This window comes from Oncorhynchus clarkii, chromosome 25 (assembly GCF_045791955.1).
Source record: "Oncorhynchus clarkii lewisi isolate Uvic-CL-2024 chromosome 25, UVic_Ocla_1.0, whole genome shotgun sequence".
In the NCBI taxonomy this organism is placed as follows: Eukaryota; Metazoa; Chordata; class Actinopteri; order Salmoniformes; family Salmonidae; genus Oncorhynchus; species Oncorhynchus clarkii.
In genome coordinates, this window is record NC_092171.1 from 21,459,768 (window position 1) to 21,475,810 (window position 16,043).

General features: G+C 45.3%; 1 protein-coding gene across 1 annotated transcript in view; it reads left to right on the forward strand.

Annotated features, from left to right (window-relative positions):
* Positions 1 to 15,811, forward strand: part of LOC139383899 (BTB/POZ domain-containing protein 7-like) — a 47,668-nt gene extending 31,857 nt beyond the window's left edge. The window contains exons 4-11 of the mRNA XM_071128503.1: positions 10,759 to 10,967; positions 11,497 to 11,572; positions 11,854 to 12,014; positions 12,177 to 12,320; positions 12,450 to 12,639; positions 12,741 to 12,919; positions 13,066 to 13,461; positions 13,586 to 15,811. Coding sequence (XP_070984604.1) covers positions 10,759 to 10,967; positions 11,497 to 11,572; positions 11,854 to 12,014; positions 12,177 to 12,320; positions 12,450 to 12,639; positions 12,741 to 12,919; positions 13,066 to 13,461; positions 13,586 to 14,341 — 2,111 coding nt within the window. The 3' untranslated portion in view covers positions 14,342 to 15,811. The remainder of the gene's footprint in view (positions 1 to 10,758; positions 10,968 to 11,496; positions 11,573 to 11,853; positions 12,015 to 12,176; positions 12,321 to 12,449; positions 12,640 to 12,740; positions 12,920 to 13,065; positions 13,462 to 13,585) is intronic.
* The last annotated feature ends 232 nt before the right edge of the window (positions 15,812 to 16,043 follow it).

Here is a 16,043-nt window from a genome sequence, read left to right on the forward strand (position 1 = left end):
GTTCTTAACTGACTTGCCTAGTTAAATAAAGGTCAAATGAAAAAAATAAAAACTGGGCAAAACTGGTTGAATCGACGTTACCAAGTCATTTCAACCAAAACAGTGTGATAACATTAAATCAACGTGGAAAACTGTTTGGATTTGCATAAAGTTAACAACATAAGGTCATTTTGTCATTTTTACACCTAACTTTTAACCTAAATCCAATGACATGGTGACTTTTTATTTCATTTTTTTATTCACATTAGTTGAACTGACGTCTGTGCCTAGTGGGTAGTCTGTCTTCACAGTTCTCTTTGCGCAATTACGCACCTGACCTCTCCACTGCTTCTCAGCTACAGCTATTCCTCCTAACACTTGGAGTCCCAGGAAAAGCTAGACTACAATAGCTTGTTGTACATTTAATTCAAGCAGTTTATTTACTACTAGCCTATCAAGGAGCGATTTCAGCTTGCTGAATGTAAAATAGGAGAGTTTTAAAGGAGAGAGAGCGCACCATGGTGTGATCAAAGTACACCACATGAGTGGCCTGCTAATGTACCTTTCTGGAACTTGTAAACTGTCGAGAATAGAACTAAACTGATCCATATGGTTGCATAATCAGGCCTAGGCTGTATGCAGTTTTTTTTTGTCAAGAAGCATTCAAAACAGGACGTTTGAGCAGTTATTCAAATTAGCCTAAATCATTGCAGTTTACAGCCCTAGACAATAATTGTGCACTACCTTGATAACAATAATACTTTCCTCATTGCAGTGTGTTGTTGTAGCCTAGGTAGAATAATGTTATTGTCTCAACATAGGCCTAATCAATAGTGGAGCTTTGCGTGCCCGACTGCTGCCTGGAAGAATGTACACATCTACCATTTCATAATTGAACTTTTTTTCTTGCACTTTGACAGGCAACTATTTATATCTACACTATTTAGCTAATGAGGAGCCTAATAATAGGGGGGCGGCAGGCAGCCTAGTGATTAGAGCGTCGGACTGGTGACCAAAAGGTTGCAAGATCGAATCCCCCAGCTGACAAGGTAAACATCTGTCGTCCTGCCCCTGAACAAGGCAGTTAACCTGTTCCTCGAATGTCATTGAAAATTTGAATTTGTTCTTAACTGACTTGCCTAGTAAAATAAATAATTACAATTATCTAGCTAACATTTAGCTACACATATCCAGCTGTTCCTGTGCATAATAGGCTACGCAAGCCACTCCGCTATTCCTCATGTGAAATCTCAGGAAAAGCTATAGGACATTTATTTTGAGCTTTTTTTTTATATAGTAGGCTTAATAGCCTTTTCATGGAGAGGCTCTTGCTAATTGCTGAATGTAAAATAGGCCTAGGCCAAAGGAACTGTCAGGGAAAGTTATGGAGAGAGAGTGCATTGGTGTGATCACTTTGGCCAGTGATCATAACATTGTTGCGCTGATGCATTACAAATGGTTCTGGTCCTTGGTGTGGACGGTCCTTCAGATAGGTTTCTGTTCTATCAGTCCTGACATTTTGGTAGGCTATTTGTTAGTCTGTAATTGTCTGTAATTAGATACATGCAGCTTCTCCCCTGTCCTTATCTGTTGCCCTAGAAGACTAAATAAACCCGTACTCACCAGAATAATGCCATAAATGATAGAATGAAGGCTTTAATCCAGTTGACATCGGTAAAGTTGTCTCTGTCATCTCTGCTTCTTTCACGGAGCAAAGACGTTTATGGACCGTGGAGAAATGCAATAACAAAAAAAGACTGGAAAGATTTTCTGTGCAAAATGTCCAAATGACATCAGTTTGACCCATTGTAAGGAAATAGAAAGCTGTGAAAACTGATCAGATTTCAGTTTGGCTTGGATGCCTATTTTATGTGGTAGAAATACAATCAGCTTGTATGATTCTGATAAAGATAGCACCCCCACAGATGGTATCTAACTGCACTATTCACATTCTCTTAAGATGCTGAAAGAAAGAAATCATATTTCTCCACTCCTGCTCCCAAGTCAAAATTGACCTACATCTGGTTTCTAATTTTACTGCAAGAAATGCTTAATTGTGTAGGAGTTAATATTACTGCTATGTGATAGGTTAAAGACCTACAGTCGGTGTCCAGAGTTTCCATTTAACCCATCTGAACAGTAGGCTACAGTTCCCTTGACGTGCCATAGGCTTATTTGAAGTCTCGTCTTGTGACTGTGGAATTTGTATAGTGCCTCATAATCGTCACACATAACATAGCGCCTCATAATCATCACTTATAACACAGCCGGCACTACTATCATCCTCTTTTACCAAATCTTTCCCAAACATTACTTTCCTGGCCATCCCTTCTCTTTATTTTCAACTCTCCATTTTGCATATTTTCTCTTATTGAACTTCGACATTGCCCCTGTGTATCGACTTTTTCTGCCCGTTCCCAAAAGCATTTGACGATTGGCGTGTAGGCTATTTGGCACGCTAGGTCTAGGTCTTAAAGCTTAGGCTTATGCACTAATAAAAGATAATGAAATAAAAACATGAATGTAGCCTATAGATTGCACAGGAATGAGACATTTATGGATTTTTGTAAGGTATTGTTTTCTTTTATTCAACCCGCCCACCCACCACCCACCTGCCCTTCATCCACACAATATCCACACCGCGGATATAACCACGGGGACTGCGAGTCAAACTAGGGTCTGTACTCTGAAGATGTTGACTGTTTTTATGCTTGCCAGTTAGCTAGTTTTTCTCAGCTGTGGATAATGGATAACAGTTTCCTACTGGCGAAAACATTCAACCTCATAAAATAATTAATGATAATTCATGGTAGCCTCGTAAACAGTTAATTTAGATATGCCGTTTATTTGAAACTGGCATTTATTTGATGAAATGTGTGCCATTACCCGCTATTAAAAGGGACAGGCAGCTATTTGAGACTCAGTGTTTAATTTAAGTTTTACGGTACAGGGCTGTGTATATATATATATATATATATATATATATATATATATATATATATATACACTACATGTGGACACCTGCTCGTCGAACATCTCATTCCAAAACCAAGGGCATAAATATGGAGTTGGTTCCCCTTTGCTGCGATAACATCCTCCACTCTTCTGGGAAGGCTTTCCACTAGATGTTGGAACATTTCTGCGGGGACTTGCTTCCGTTCAGCCACATGAGCATTAGTGAGGTTGGGCAATTAGACCTGGCTCGCTGTTAGCGTTCCAATTCATACCAAAGGTGTTCGATGGGGTTGTGGTCAGCGCTCTGTGCAGGCCAGTCAAGTTCTTCCACCGATCTCGATAAACTATTTCTATATGGACCTTGCTTTGTACACAGGGGCATTGTTATGCTAAAACAGAAAAGGGCCTTCCCCAAACTGTTGCCACAAAGTTGGAAACACAGAATCATCTAGAATGTCATTGTATGCTGTAGCGTTAAGATTTCCCTTCACTGGAACTGAGGGGCCTAGCCCAAACCATGAAAAACAGCCCCAGACCATTATTTCTCCTCCACCAAACTTTACAGTTGCCACTATGGATTTGGGCTGGTAGCGTTCTCCTGGCATCTGCCAAACCCAGATTTTGCCAGATGTTGAAGTGTGATTCATCACTCCAGAGAACGCGTTCCTACTGCTCCAGAGTTCAATGGCAGCGAGCTTTACACCACTCCAGCCGACGCTTGTCATTGCGCATGGTAATCTTAGGCTTGTGTGCAGCTGCTCAGCCATGGAAACCCATTTCATGAAGCTCCTGACAAACAGTTATTGTGCTGATGCTGCTTCCAGAGGCAGTTTGGAACTCGGTAGTGAGTGTTGCAATCGAGGACAGACAAGTTTTACATGGCAGTCCCATTCTGTGAGCTTGTGTGGCCTACCACTTTGGCTGAGCCGTTGTTTCTACTTCACAATAGCAGCCCTTACAGTTGACCCGGGCAGCTCTAGCATGTCAGATATTTGACAAACTGACTTGTTGGAAAGTTGGCATCCTATGACAGTGCCACGTTGAAAGTCACTGAGCTCCTCAGTAAGGCCATTCTACTGCCAATGTTTGTCAATGGAGATTGCATGACTGTGTGCTCAATTTTATACACCTGTCAGGTACAGGTGTGGCTGAAATAGCCGAATCAACTAGTTTGAAGGGGAGTCCACATACGTTTGTATATATAGTGTTCTTATTTTTTTACTCAAACCTCCCCGGGCCAGATTGAATGGGCTCGTGGCCCAGATCCAGAGCCGTATGTTCCCCACCCCTACTATAATTCCTATGGCTGTATTCTCCATATATCCTCATCTCAAATTCCCTGCTTGTTTTGGTAAAGTTTTTGTCATTTGCAGACATTAGGCCAGTTTAAATGGAAAAAAACAGGTCTGTTTCTCTGCCCTCCCTCCCAGTAACAGATTGCTCCAGGCAGGGGGTTGTAGAGGTCTCCAGTGACAGACAGTCTTATTGATACACAGCTCTGCTGAGCAGAGAGCCAGCCAGCGCTGCTGTCAGGGCTCCATCACTCCTTTATTTATCACAAGACAGCTGCCCTCTCTCCTTTGCTCTCCCTCTCTCTGGCTGCTGTCACTCTCAGCACTCTGAGTTGACCCCCAGAGCTCCCTAGAATGTCAGATGGAGACGAAAGCGGAGCTGTTGTCAGTTTATTACCATCACCTCCCATTGCAATGAGAGATGGTGTTTTAAACCTGAGGGGGGGTTGCTCTCTTCATGACTGTGAGGTTCAGTTGAATATAAATGTACTAAGTCACACATGGGAGGTATGTTGTTTCTCACCTCCGCTAGGCAGCGGTCATGATGATGTGTGGTGTGCTGCTAAGAGAGACCCCTCACACCTTTCTCTGACAGCTGAGTGACAGGTTGAATTATTTGAAAAACCTGCCCCTCCATCAAAATACACCTTGAAATATCGATATATAGAGAACTGAGGGTGAAAAGATTCCATTTGCCCTTCTGTCTTCAACAGCTACATTCCATCTCTCTTGGAGATCGGTGTGGTTTTGACTGTATTACAGATTCAGTAGTAAAGTCCCTGATTATGGCCATTGCCCATCCACTCCATCACACAGGCACAGGGATTAGTGTATTGTGAAAGTGGCCTCTGTCACACTACAGTCACTAGCAGCATCACAGACAGGAAACAATGTACTACTGGGCCGTAGAGAGGATTAAAACCTCAATCTGTCAGACAACAAACACAAAATGTTAATAACAATAACATGTTTATTTCTAAAACGTTTCATGTAAATCTCAAAGTGTAGGGTTTCCTCACGAAACTAGAAAAAAAGACCATGATTTTGGGGATTTTCACAACATTGTATCTTAAAGCATAATTAAGAAATAATGAATTGAAGTTGGAACATTTGTGACATTTTGGCCTTACCCAGATCTCCTTTAAGACTCTATAAGGTTTCATCTATAGGTTCTACAAAGCATAAAATGGTGTCATATGACGCTTTACCGCTCGCTCCGTAATATGAGTCGTTTTTTTATTTCAATAACGATTGTCTTACATTTATTTAGGGATTAGTGTATTGTGGAAATGGTCTCTGTCACGCTACTGTCACCAGCAGCATCACACGCAGGAAACTACTGGGCCATAGAGGCAGAGACAATGGGATGATTAAAACCTCAATCTGTCAGACAACAAACACATTATGTTGATGACAATAACATTTTTATAAAGCTTTTCATGTAAATCCCAAAGTGACTGTTAAAAGAACATAGAGCACAAAGAACACAAATGAAGTCACTGCACATAATACACAACACTAATACGTGGAAAACTTGAGAATAGATAAGGGGTTGGAGGAGTGGAGTAGTGCAGTCAGTTTGCCGGTTATGAAGGCACAGTGGAAGAGATGGATCACACACACAGCTGGCCAGATCCTCCTTCCCCCTCCCTGCGTTGTCACTCTCAGGGTCGCCAAAGCAGCTTTAGCACCAGGCAAACTGTCATCCCTTCAAACCTCCCCTCCCCCTACTCCAAGCCCCTACTCTAGGGTATTTATATCGCCTCTCTCTCTCCCACAGAGAAGCAACATCAGTTCCCATGAAACCCCATGTTGTGTGGAATGGCTGTGGTGTATGTTGAGTATCAAGGTCCTCTCATTTTGTCTGTGCTATAGCCCTCTATTTACTTCCCTGCTTTTCATCTCTCCATATTCCTTTTTTTCTTTCTCTTTCCTGTGTTAGTTATCCTCCTCTCAGTGACACACTAACCTTTTAACATGCACACACACATGATTGCACACACACACACACACACACACACACACACACACACACACACACACACACACACACACACACACACACACACACACGATTGCACACACACACTCACTCACTCATGTGTCAAATGAGCTGGGAAGGCCCATGATTTCATTTCCATGTGACAACCTTAAGTGACCTCAGCTGCCTGTCAGAGACCTGGGTAGCTGCAAGCTATCTCAGGAGACACTTGGTATGCTGATGTCCAGGGCTGTGGTGGAGCTCTGTCATCTGGCAGTCTCTTCCTTCTCCTCTTCTATGTGACTTCACTGCTTCCTCTCCGTCTGGTTGAGGCCAGGGTACACTTTCACTAGAGGTAGGGGTCAATCTGACAGCCTCTTTCTCCATCAGCAATTATCAACCTTATTAGGGAAAAGGGGATACCTAGTTAGTTGTACAACTGAATGCATTGAACTGAAATGTGTCTTCTGCATTTAACCCAACCCCTCTGAATCAGAGAGGTGTGGGGGGCTGCCTTAAACGACATTGTCGGCGCCCGGGGAACAGTGGGTTGGTTAACTGCCTTGCTCAGGGGCAGAACAGCAGATTTTTACCTTGTCAGCTCAGGGATTCGATCCATCAACCTTTCAGTTACTGGCCCAATGCTCTAACCACTAGGCTACCTGCCTCTTAGCCAGAGAAGATCACTCACTCTTTTACTCACTCTCACTTAACTGACATTAAAAGCCTTTCAAGCACAGTGAGAGTGATGATAATGAGTGGCTCAGCACACAATGCAGATTTTCTCTCTACTTCCTCTCTCTCTTTACACACACACACACACAAACACAGAGAGAGAGAGAGAGAGAGAGAGAGAGAGAGAGAGAGAGAGAGAGAGAGAGAGAGAGAGAGAGAGAGAGAGAGAGAGAGAGAGAGAGAGAGAGAGAGAGAGAGAAAGAGTAATGACTCATCTGTGGAGACCTACGGCCCATTACAATCATAATTCATGTGCAGTGAGTTTTTTAGTCATTGATTAATACGATTAATGACCACACTGCCGCACACCTTGGGAGGAAATAAATAACGTTAGTCAGTTAGTCTTCAGAGCTGCTTGCCGATGTGAAAGTGTTAAGAGTGGTAGTGAATGGGATATGAATTTAAATCTAAACTTGGCGTTGCATCTACGAGGCTGTTGCTCGGCCCTGTGTGTGACTAACAGCCTTCCATTAGGAGAATCAGTCAGCTGTTGTGTTATGTTTTAAGGATAAGTCTTGGTCTGTGATATTGCAGTCTGATCAAGTCATTTCTCTGGTTAACAGGCAGAGCTTGACCTATGACGTGAGTGAACCCTAATGCAATTGGACCAAGCGAGACTGAATCTCCACAGATATCAGTCCAGTAGTGTTTTTGTTAGCCTTGGGCCTACTTGTGTTCCAAGCAGAGAGGGATTTCCAGTTGCTCCTGGGCAGAACTTCAGCTTATCGGTTAACTTAGAAGTTGGACTTAAACCTCAGGTAGTCAGAGCAGAGCCCATCATTCTGTTTAAGTCTCTCCTCCTTCCTTTTTGTTTTGTTTGAGACAGCAAAGAACTAGGTCCTTGAGTAATCAGACATGATTCAAGTCCAGCATGGTGTTTACAGGTCCTGAGTGCAGCTGATGTTTAAGTGGTCTGGAAATGTTGTGTTCCATAAACACAGAGCTCCAAATAAAAACAGCAAGACAAAATGCCTCATTTATTGCAGTGTCAAAGATGTGGTTGCCATAACACTCATTGTATTGATATTCTTGCCAGTCTACTAGGCTCCAGTGAATGCATAGTGCCACCCGTGGAGGGAGAGAGGAGGGGAAGGAAGAAGGGGGGGAAATGGCTTTAGTATTACATATAATGCTGATTCTAATCTCCGGCTCATAATAACAGTGCAAAGCTTTCTTTATAAGGCTGAATGGTGCTGTGAATTCTAATGGGCTAATAGAGAACAGAGCCGTCTGCTTTTATGTGCTGCTGGTCCCCAATTGGGAATCTTTACCTTTCAAAGGGATCGTGTGTGTGTCTGTCTATGTGTCTACCCCTGCTCAGAGTGCGAGCAGAAATATGCAGAGATAAGGACAAGATGAGAGGGATACGTCGTTACTAGTTACCACAACCACAAAGTCATAATTATGTCTAAACCCCACCTATTTCTATTCTTAAAATCTGATTTTAAACCTAATTTTGACCTTAACCGCACTGCTAACCTTATGCCTAACTCTAACCTTAAATTAAAACCAAAAGCAAATTCTAGTTATCATACATTTTTACAATATAGACAATTTTTACTTTGTGGCAATGGTAACTAGTGACAACTGAGGGATACAGAGTGGGAGGGAGGGAGAAGTGTGGAATCCATTCCCTCTTCTAGACTGTTTATGGGAGATAAAAAGGCAAAAATGCCCGTGTCCACATTTCAACTTAATCTGTCCTCTTAACGATTTCCATCCTGCATTTAAAACTCTATGGGGGTCTGCTAGAATCTCTGCCTAGCTAATAAAAGTAAAGGAAGGGACCGAACATGTAGGTTTAAGTGTTACAGTTGGAGGGAAATAAGCCTTTTAAATGCCGAAGCAAGAGAGCAGGAGTCAATTTCCCAGAGTGCATTTTCAAAGCAGTTTCAAAGGCGAATGGTAGTGCAGCAGATCAAATCAAATTGTATTTGTCACATGCGCCAAATACAACAGGTGTAGTAGACCTTATAGTGAAATGCTTACTTATACAAGCCCTTAACCAACAATGCCGTTTTGAAAAAAAAGTGTTAAAGTATTTACTAAAATAAACTATAGTAAAAAAATAACTAAAATAGAAAAATAACAAATAATTCAGGCGCAACAACAAAATAACAGTATGGAGGCTATATACAGGGGGTACCGGTACAGACTCAATGTGTGGGTGCACCGGTTAGTTAAGGTAATATGTACATGTACGTAAAGGTAATGTGATTGCATGGATAATAAACAGAGTAGCAGCAGCGTAAAAATGGGGGTGGGGTGGGGACAATGCAAATAGTCCAGGTAGCCATTTGATTAGCTGTTCAGGAGTCTTATGGCTTAGAGGTAGAAGCTGTTAAGCGGTTGTGCGGTAGTGGAGAGAACAGTCTATGACTAGGGTGGCTGGAGTCTTTGACCATTTTTATGGCCTTCCTCTGACGCCGCCTGGTTTAGAGGTCCTGGATGGCAGGAAGCTTGGCCCCAGTGATTTACTGGGCCGTACGCACTACCCTCTGTAGTGCCTTGCGGTCGAGCAGTTGCCATACCAGGCAGTGATGCAACCATGCTCTCGATGGTGCAGCTGTAGAACTTTTTGAGGATCTAAGGACCCATGCCAAATATTTTCAGTCTCCTGAGGGTGAAAAGGCATCATTGTTCCCTCTTCACAACTGTCTTGGTGTGTTTGGACCATAATAGTTTGTTGGTGATGTGGACACCAAGATCTCACACAGCCCACAGATAAGAGTCCCATAGGAGCGCTGGTACTAGAGCTCATAACCCAGCTATTCCCAGGGCAGGGCAGGCTGCTCGGCTCCACTAGACCCATACAGAGCCAGCAGCAGCAGGGTCAGGGCTGGGCAGTGGCCACATTAAAGCAGACCAGTATCTCTGTTTGTCTGTCTCAGAGGCACACGGTGTGGCTCTATCACTGACATCACACTGCCTGGTATCATTTCCACTGTGTTGACTGTCAAAAACAAAGCCAAATTATTGATGTGCCCTTGTGGACATGTACTAGTTTCCTATCTACATTAACATAATTTGATTGTTTGATGTTTATTCTGCTTGTATCTCGATTACAATTGCTACTATGACTACCACTATAGCCATTTCTTAAATTCTATTTCACCCCAGATTTGTTCAAATAGCTACAGTATATCAGGTACCTAATTCATAAACCTTCTGCGACTTTTAATTAGTTTTTGATTCATTTGTGTGTGTTTGCATGTGCACGAGAGTGTGTGTGCGTTTGTCCATGTTTTTTGTGTGTGTGCGGATGTGCACACATGCATGTGTGCTTATACGATGTGTGTGTCTGCGCAGCATACTTCCCTCTGGCTGCTGTGTTTACTTAGTGTGGTGAATGGGAGGTAGAGTGACTGAAGCACATGAAGGTATCAAAGGCATTTCTGTGGGGTTGTGTGTAACAGAGTTAAACCACTGCCTGCTGTTCTAGTATGTGCTCTGATTTAGAAAATGCAGGGAGGGGGTTGTGGTGCAGGGGGCTTAGGGGAAGGGGAGTGCTCCCTGTGTTGGTAAATAGGAGGGGAACTACTGCAGCCATCTGAATGGCTCCAGAAGTGACCGCTGTGTGACTGTATTGCGGGATATTTATGGTTCAATTAAATCACCCATTAAAACTCTTACCACCATTCTAACAGTGTATGACTTCCCATACAATAGATTTAAAAAATGTAGCCTGGGCCCATATTGTACGTGCTGTAGCCACACAGAGGAGTTGGTTGAAGCACAAACTGACTGGACAACCAGGCTATTAAAGAGGCTGAGGTATCTAACCACTGTGGTGTGTGTTCCTGTCTCCTCTCCCAGGCTGTGAGGACATTGTGGTGGAGAGCCTGTCCCTGGACTCTCTGGTCCCCATCCTGAAGTGGAGCTCTCAGCCTTACGGCTCCAAGTGGGTCTACCGCCAGGCCCTGCACTTCTTGTGTGAGGAGTTCAGCCAGGTTGTGACCTCTGACGTTCTCTATGAGCTTAGCAAGGAGCACCTGCTCACTGCCATCCAGTCAGACTACCTGCAGGTGACTACCGCTGTCTGTGTGATTGGACTGAATGCATTTACCAATTATGTTATCCCGTCTAAATTACCCATTTGTAGTCAGTGCTTTGATTATAATGGCTGACAAAATAAGAACACTTTTTTACGTATTTTCAACCATCCAATTTTCACGTAAATCTGCGAGGCAGCTAGGGTATGATTGGTTTGATATAATTATTTAGTGAAGTGGTAACACGCACGCAGATGCATAAACACAAACCCAAACACGTGTAGTCTGGAGCCTTCAATTGCCTTCAAGGATGGACTCTAAATGAAGCTGAGCTCTGGTCTGCTCTGCTGTGCCAAACTTCCTGGGTATCACACAGGACGGCTGAGGTGAAACGCTATAATCCAACCAGACAAATATAACACTCAGCCACAACTACACCATCAACCACATATGCAAGCATCCTCACTACAATGTTTAACCTTGTTCTTACTCTTTTCCTTACCTATCACCATCCCCCAATCTTCTTCTCTTGCACCCCTGCCCTCCTCTCTCCCTTTCACAGGCGAGTGAGCAGGACATTCTCAAGTACGTTGTTAAGTGGGGCGAGCAGCAGCTTATTAAGAGGATGGCAGACAGGGGTAAGATAATACACTCCATAATTACCCTCAGAGCAGGCCCCCTAATGGCTCTGGGAAAATACACTCTAAAAGGCTATAAAAGAAGCCAAGTTTTATCCTTAAAATGGGAGACTCTGAAGCACCTCAGTTGTAGATTGCAGTATTTTGTTTTTGTGTAGCTCTGAACCCGACTGAAAATACTGTATCATAAAACAATAATTAGTGTAGTGTGTATGTTGGCCGTCCTAACCATAGAATGAATTACAAACTGTGTGTTTTTTGCGTCTGGTTTCTTTTCCCAGAGCCCAACGTGCTGAGTGGGACGGCCCACAGTGTGAACAAGCGGGGGGTGAAGAGGAGGGACCTGGATGTGGAAGAACTGAAGGAGATCCTGTCCCCGCTGCTGCCCTTCATCCGCACCGAGCACATCCTCCCTGCCAACAGCGACATCCTCTCTGACGCGGTCAGTAGTCATGGATGATTCATCATATGTTGGCTTCAATACAGTTTCTGCTGTCAATACATAAAGTGCAATCAATCTATCTATCATGTTGACTGACCTGTCCCTCTAGGTGTGTTCTTTTGTGTTCTCTTTAAATCACCCCCCTCCTCTTCCCGTCCACAGACGAAGAGGGGTCTGATCAGCACCCCTCCCTCGGACATGCTGCCCACGACAGATGGGGGCAAGGCCAATTCTTGGTTGCGACAGAAGAACGCTGGCATCTACGTGCGGCCCCGCCTCTTCTCTCCCTATGTAGAGGAAGCCAAGGTAAGACACTCAGCATCGAGGGGTTAATGACGATTAGCAGTGCAGGTTTTCTCTGTTCGATCTCATCTCTGAGGGTTTGGGTCAGGCCAAGGTCGTACAGACTCCTAACCCGTCTCCTCCTCCCCTCAGTCTGTGCTGGATGAGATGATGGTGGAACAGACAGATCTGGTGCGTCTGCGTTTGGTGCGCATGTCCAACGTGCCTGACACCCTCTACATGGTCAACAACGCCGTGCCACAGTGCTGTCACATGATCAACCATCAGCAGATGGCCAACAACCAGTCCACCGTCCCGTCCGTGGTAGCCAATGAGATCCCAGGTTAAAGGAGAAGACTGGTGCCAATAAGGAAGCCATTTTGTATAACATATTAGTAACATTGACATGGTCCACTAATCCTCTGTGTGTGTGTGTCCTGTCAGTACCCAGACTGGCGGTGGTGAAGGAGATGATCCGGAGGCTACAGGAGCTGAGGCACACAGACCAGGTCCAGAGGGCCTACGCCCTCAACTGTGGCGAGGGGGCCACTGTCAGCTATGAGCTGCAGCTGCGTGTGCTGAGGGAGTTTGGCCTGGCGGACGGGGCTACTGAGCTACTGCAGGTGAGGGGAAAGGTACAGGGAGGACCAGGTCTGAGAAAGTAACCAGGCTATAGACTGATAGACTTGGTGTACTATGCTGATGACTTGTATGCATTGTAGTTGTAGACCATTTAGATACCAATGCAAAATCTTTTGTTTATTCTCAGAACCCCTTCAAGTTCTTCCCAGAGGAGCGTTTTGGAGACGAGAGTCCGGTTCTGGCCCTGCGCCAGGCAGGACGTTGTCGAGTCAACAGCAGCCCAGCGATGGACAGCATGTTCTCAGACCTGGAGGGCCTGGCTGGGTTTCACCCCCCGCTGCCTCCCCCTCCACCCCCATACCACCCCCCTGCCACCCCCAGCCATGCCCAGCTGAAGGGGGCATGGAGGCCCTGTGTGCCCATCCCACCCCCCACCCGCTCCTTCTCCTACCCCTGTAACCGCACCCAGCTCCACGCCTCAGCCAAGCATGGTAGCCCTGACTACCCCTCTGCCCCCAGGCCTCCACCTCCAGACTGCACCAATCCCCAGGCCATGGGTCGAGCCCTGCTCGCAGAACCACAGGTGAAGGTCCACATGTCATGCTGTGTGGATTGCATTTGGTCAGTGTAGCTGTAGAAGTGTATTGTGCTGTGGTCTTGTATAGCTCTAACTAGCTGTGTTTGTGTGCTTCTTTTTGTTTCTCCAGCTGAGCATGGAGCCTGTGATGAGGGAGTTCATGCCTGACATCGCTCTGGGCGTCTCTGTCATGACCCTGAGGGAGCACCGTATGGGGAACAGGGACGGTCACAACCCTCCCCCTCATGGCCCCACCCCGACCCCACACCTCCCCCCCGGACCCTGTCCCTCAACTCGCCTCAGCCATGGCCACACTCACTCCTGTAAGAGGCACGCTCCAGAGCCAAAGCTGGAGGCCCAGGCAGAGTTCCCTGACCTCTACGACTTCTCCTGCCGACCAGCCACCCCGACCTCCAGCCACCCCCTGGCTCCTCCCTTCGCAGGGCCAGACCTCTACAGCCACAGCCCCTCCAGCAGCCTCCCTCCCTCCTACGTGTCTGACACCCAGGGATGGACAGCTGAGACACGCTCTGACCCCCTGCGCTTGGACGTGCTGGGCCTGCCCCCTCAACGGCAGAATGGAGCTCTGGCTAATCCCTCTGGTTCCCATGCCAAGGCAGGACATGTCCCCAGAGGACAATCAAACAATGAGACTGACCTCACTCACGGACTTGGCCACTTGTGGGGCTCCGCTAGTCGAAACCTAGAAGGGTATGAGGAGAGGCCGTCGGCCCACAGTGAACCCCAGGAGGAGATGGGGGTTACTGGCGAGTCCACAGGGTCAGGGGCCCAGCAGCCTCATAGAAATAGTGTTAGCGAGGAGGCTAACAGAGACCGCAGGTCGCCTAACAAGCCTGACTACCCTTACAAGAAGTCAGCACTTTAACCCCTGGAGAGGAGTGGGGGTTGAGTTGTCTAAAGGGAAAGGTGGGGAAAATGACCTCCAGTCATGGACATCAGAGCACTAATGAGTGTGTGAAGGGTTGGCTAATGATTTCTATTTATAGATTGTGTGTGTAAATATCCCACCTCCTCCAGCCCTCCCGTTATGACATAGTGCTGTCTTCACCTCACGTCTCCTCTGATTGTTACAGACTAGCGGCATCTAGTCTGTAGGTTAGAGAAACAGCAGTGACTGTAGTGTTTCAGTCTGACTTTTGAATTGAAGCTTGCCGAAGCCAACCTCAGTGCTGCAGTTTTACAATATCATTCCAGCAGTACTCTTTAGGAGGAGTTTTGCCTATTTTCCTTGAGCCTTGTTGCACACAGAGGTTTGTTGTAACCTCTTAGATGTGGGAGTCAGGAATAAAGATCATATCATTACGATCATAACAACGATGTGTTATGATCATAACAATTGTGTAATATAGCTGAAATATGTGCTGAGGACATGTGATATACATAAGGACTGTAGTCATCAGCATATACTTTACCTGGGAGATATATACATAGGATCAAAGTATAAACTAGTGAACACCAGCACGTAGCTCCAAACAGAGTTATCTTCATGATAAAGTTATGTAAAAACATGTCTGTATTTTCTTGCTCTTCTCATTTGTATTTCCTCTCTTCCTGTAGCATTCCTCCAGTACGTACCTCACCTGATTAGTTACATTTGATTTCCCCTTCCTGGTGATGAGTACTAGGCTCTGGCTGGTTCGGATCAGGCAGGAAGTGGATCAGACGGGGAGTAGGTCTGTGGAGGCTGTCATTGTTCTCTCTGGATACCGCTGTTGTCTTCTGGGTTATTGTTTGTGTCCAGAACTCACCAGTGCTGCTTCTGCACAGTCTCTGGCTTTTATATTCTCACAAAAACATGAGCCTAGGGTTTTCAGAATGAGACAGGAGGGTGAGGGCATAGGTTGATGACTGAGGTACACTGGGAAAGATAAGGGTGCCATGGCAACTGTTGTACAGTGGTGTGTGATTGAACGCGCTTGTCAGGAGATGTTTGTATTCAGCAGAACGTGTGTGTGGTTTCGTACTCCCAGGCAACTGTTTAAACAGTATCAGTACTGTAGACTCAGTATCCATCTTTAATCAGGTCTGTATTTACATATCAACATGAGGCTCTGAGATGATTAACCAGTGACCGACCATAGAATGGTATGGCCAATATGCTTGAAACCACCTTGCTCTTTCAATGGAATTAACAATTAGAAGCCATAATCCACATTTTGAAGTGACCAAACGGAATTCATCACAAGCGTGATGCCACTACTGGCTCTCCTAGTTGTCAGTGTGACTCTTCTGTACAACCTCTACACACACTCCATTCCAATGTACTCTGTCTAATGTTCATTTTGGTTGTTCTATGTGACCACCATCACGCCACCTTTTGGCCAATCCTGGACCTGCAAAGACATATTTTCTCTCTCTCTCTCTCTCTCTCTCTCTCTCTCTCTCTCTCTCTCTCTCTCTCTCTCTCTCTCTCTCTCTCTCTCTCTCTCTCTCTCTCTCTCTCTCTCTCTCTCTCTCTCTCTCTCTCTCTCTCTCTCTCTCGAGATTATGGCATACTGAATGAGAGCTATCGGGCCTGTTGCTACAGAAACCAAAGACACATCAGAGCCTGTAAGATCACCCACACC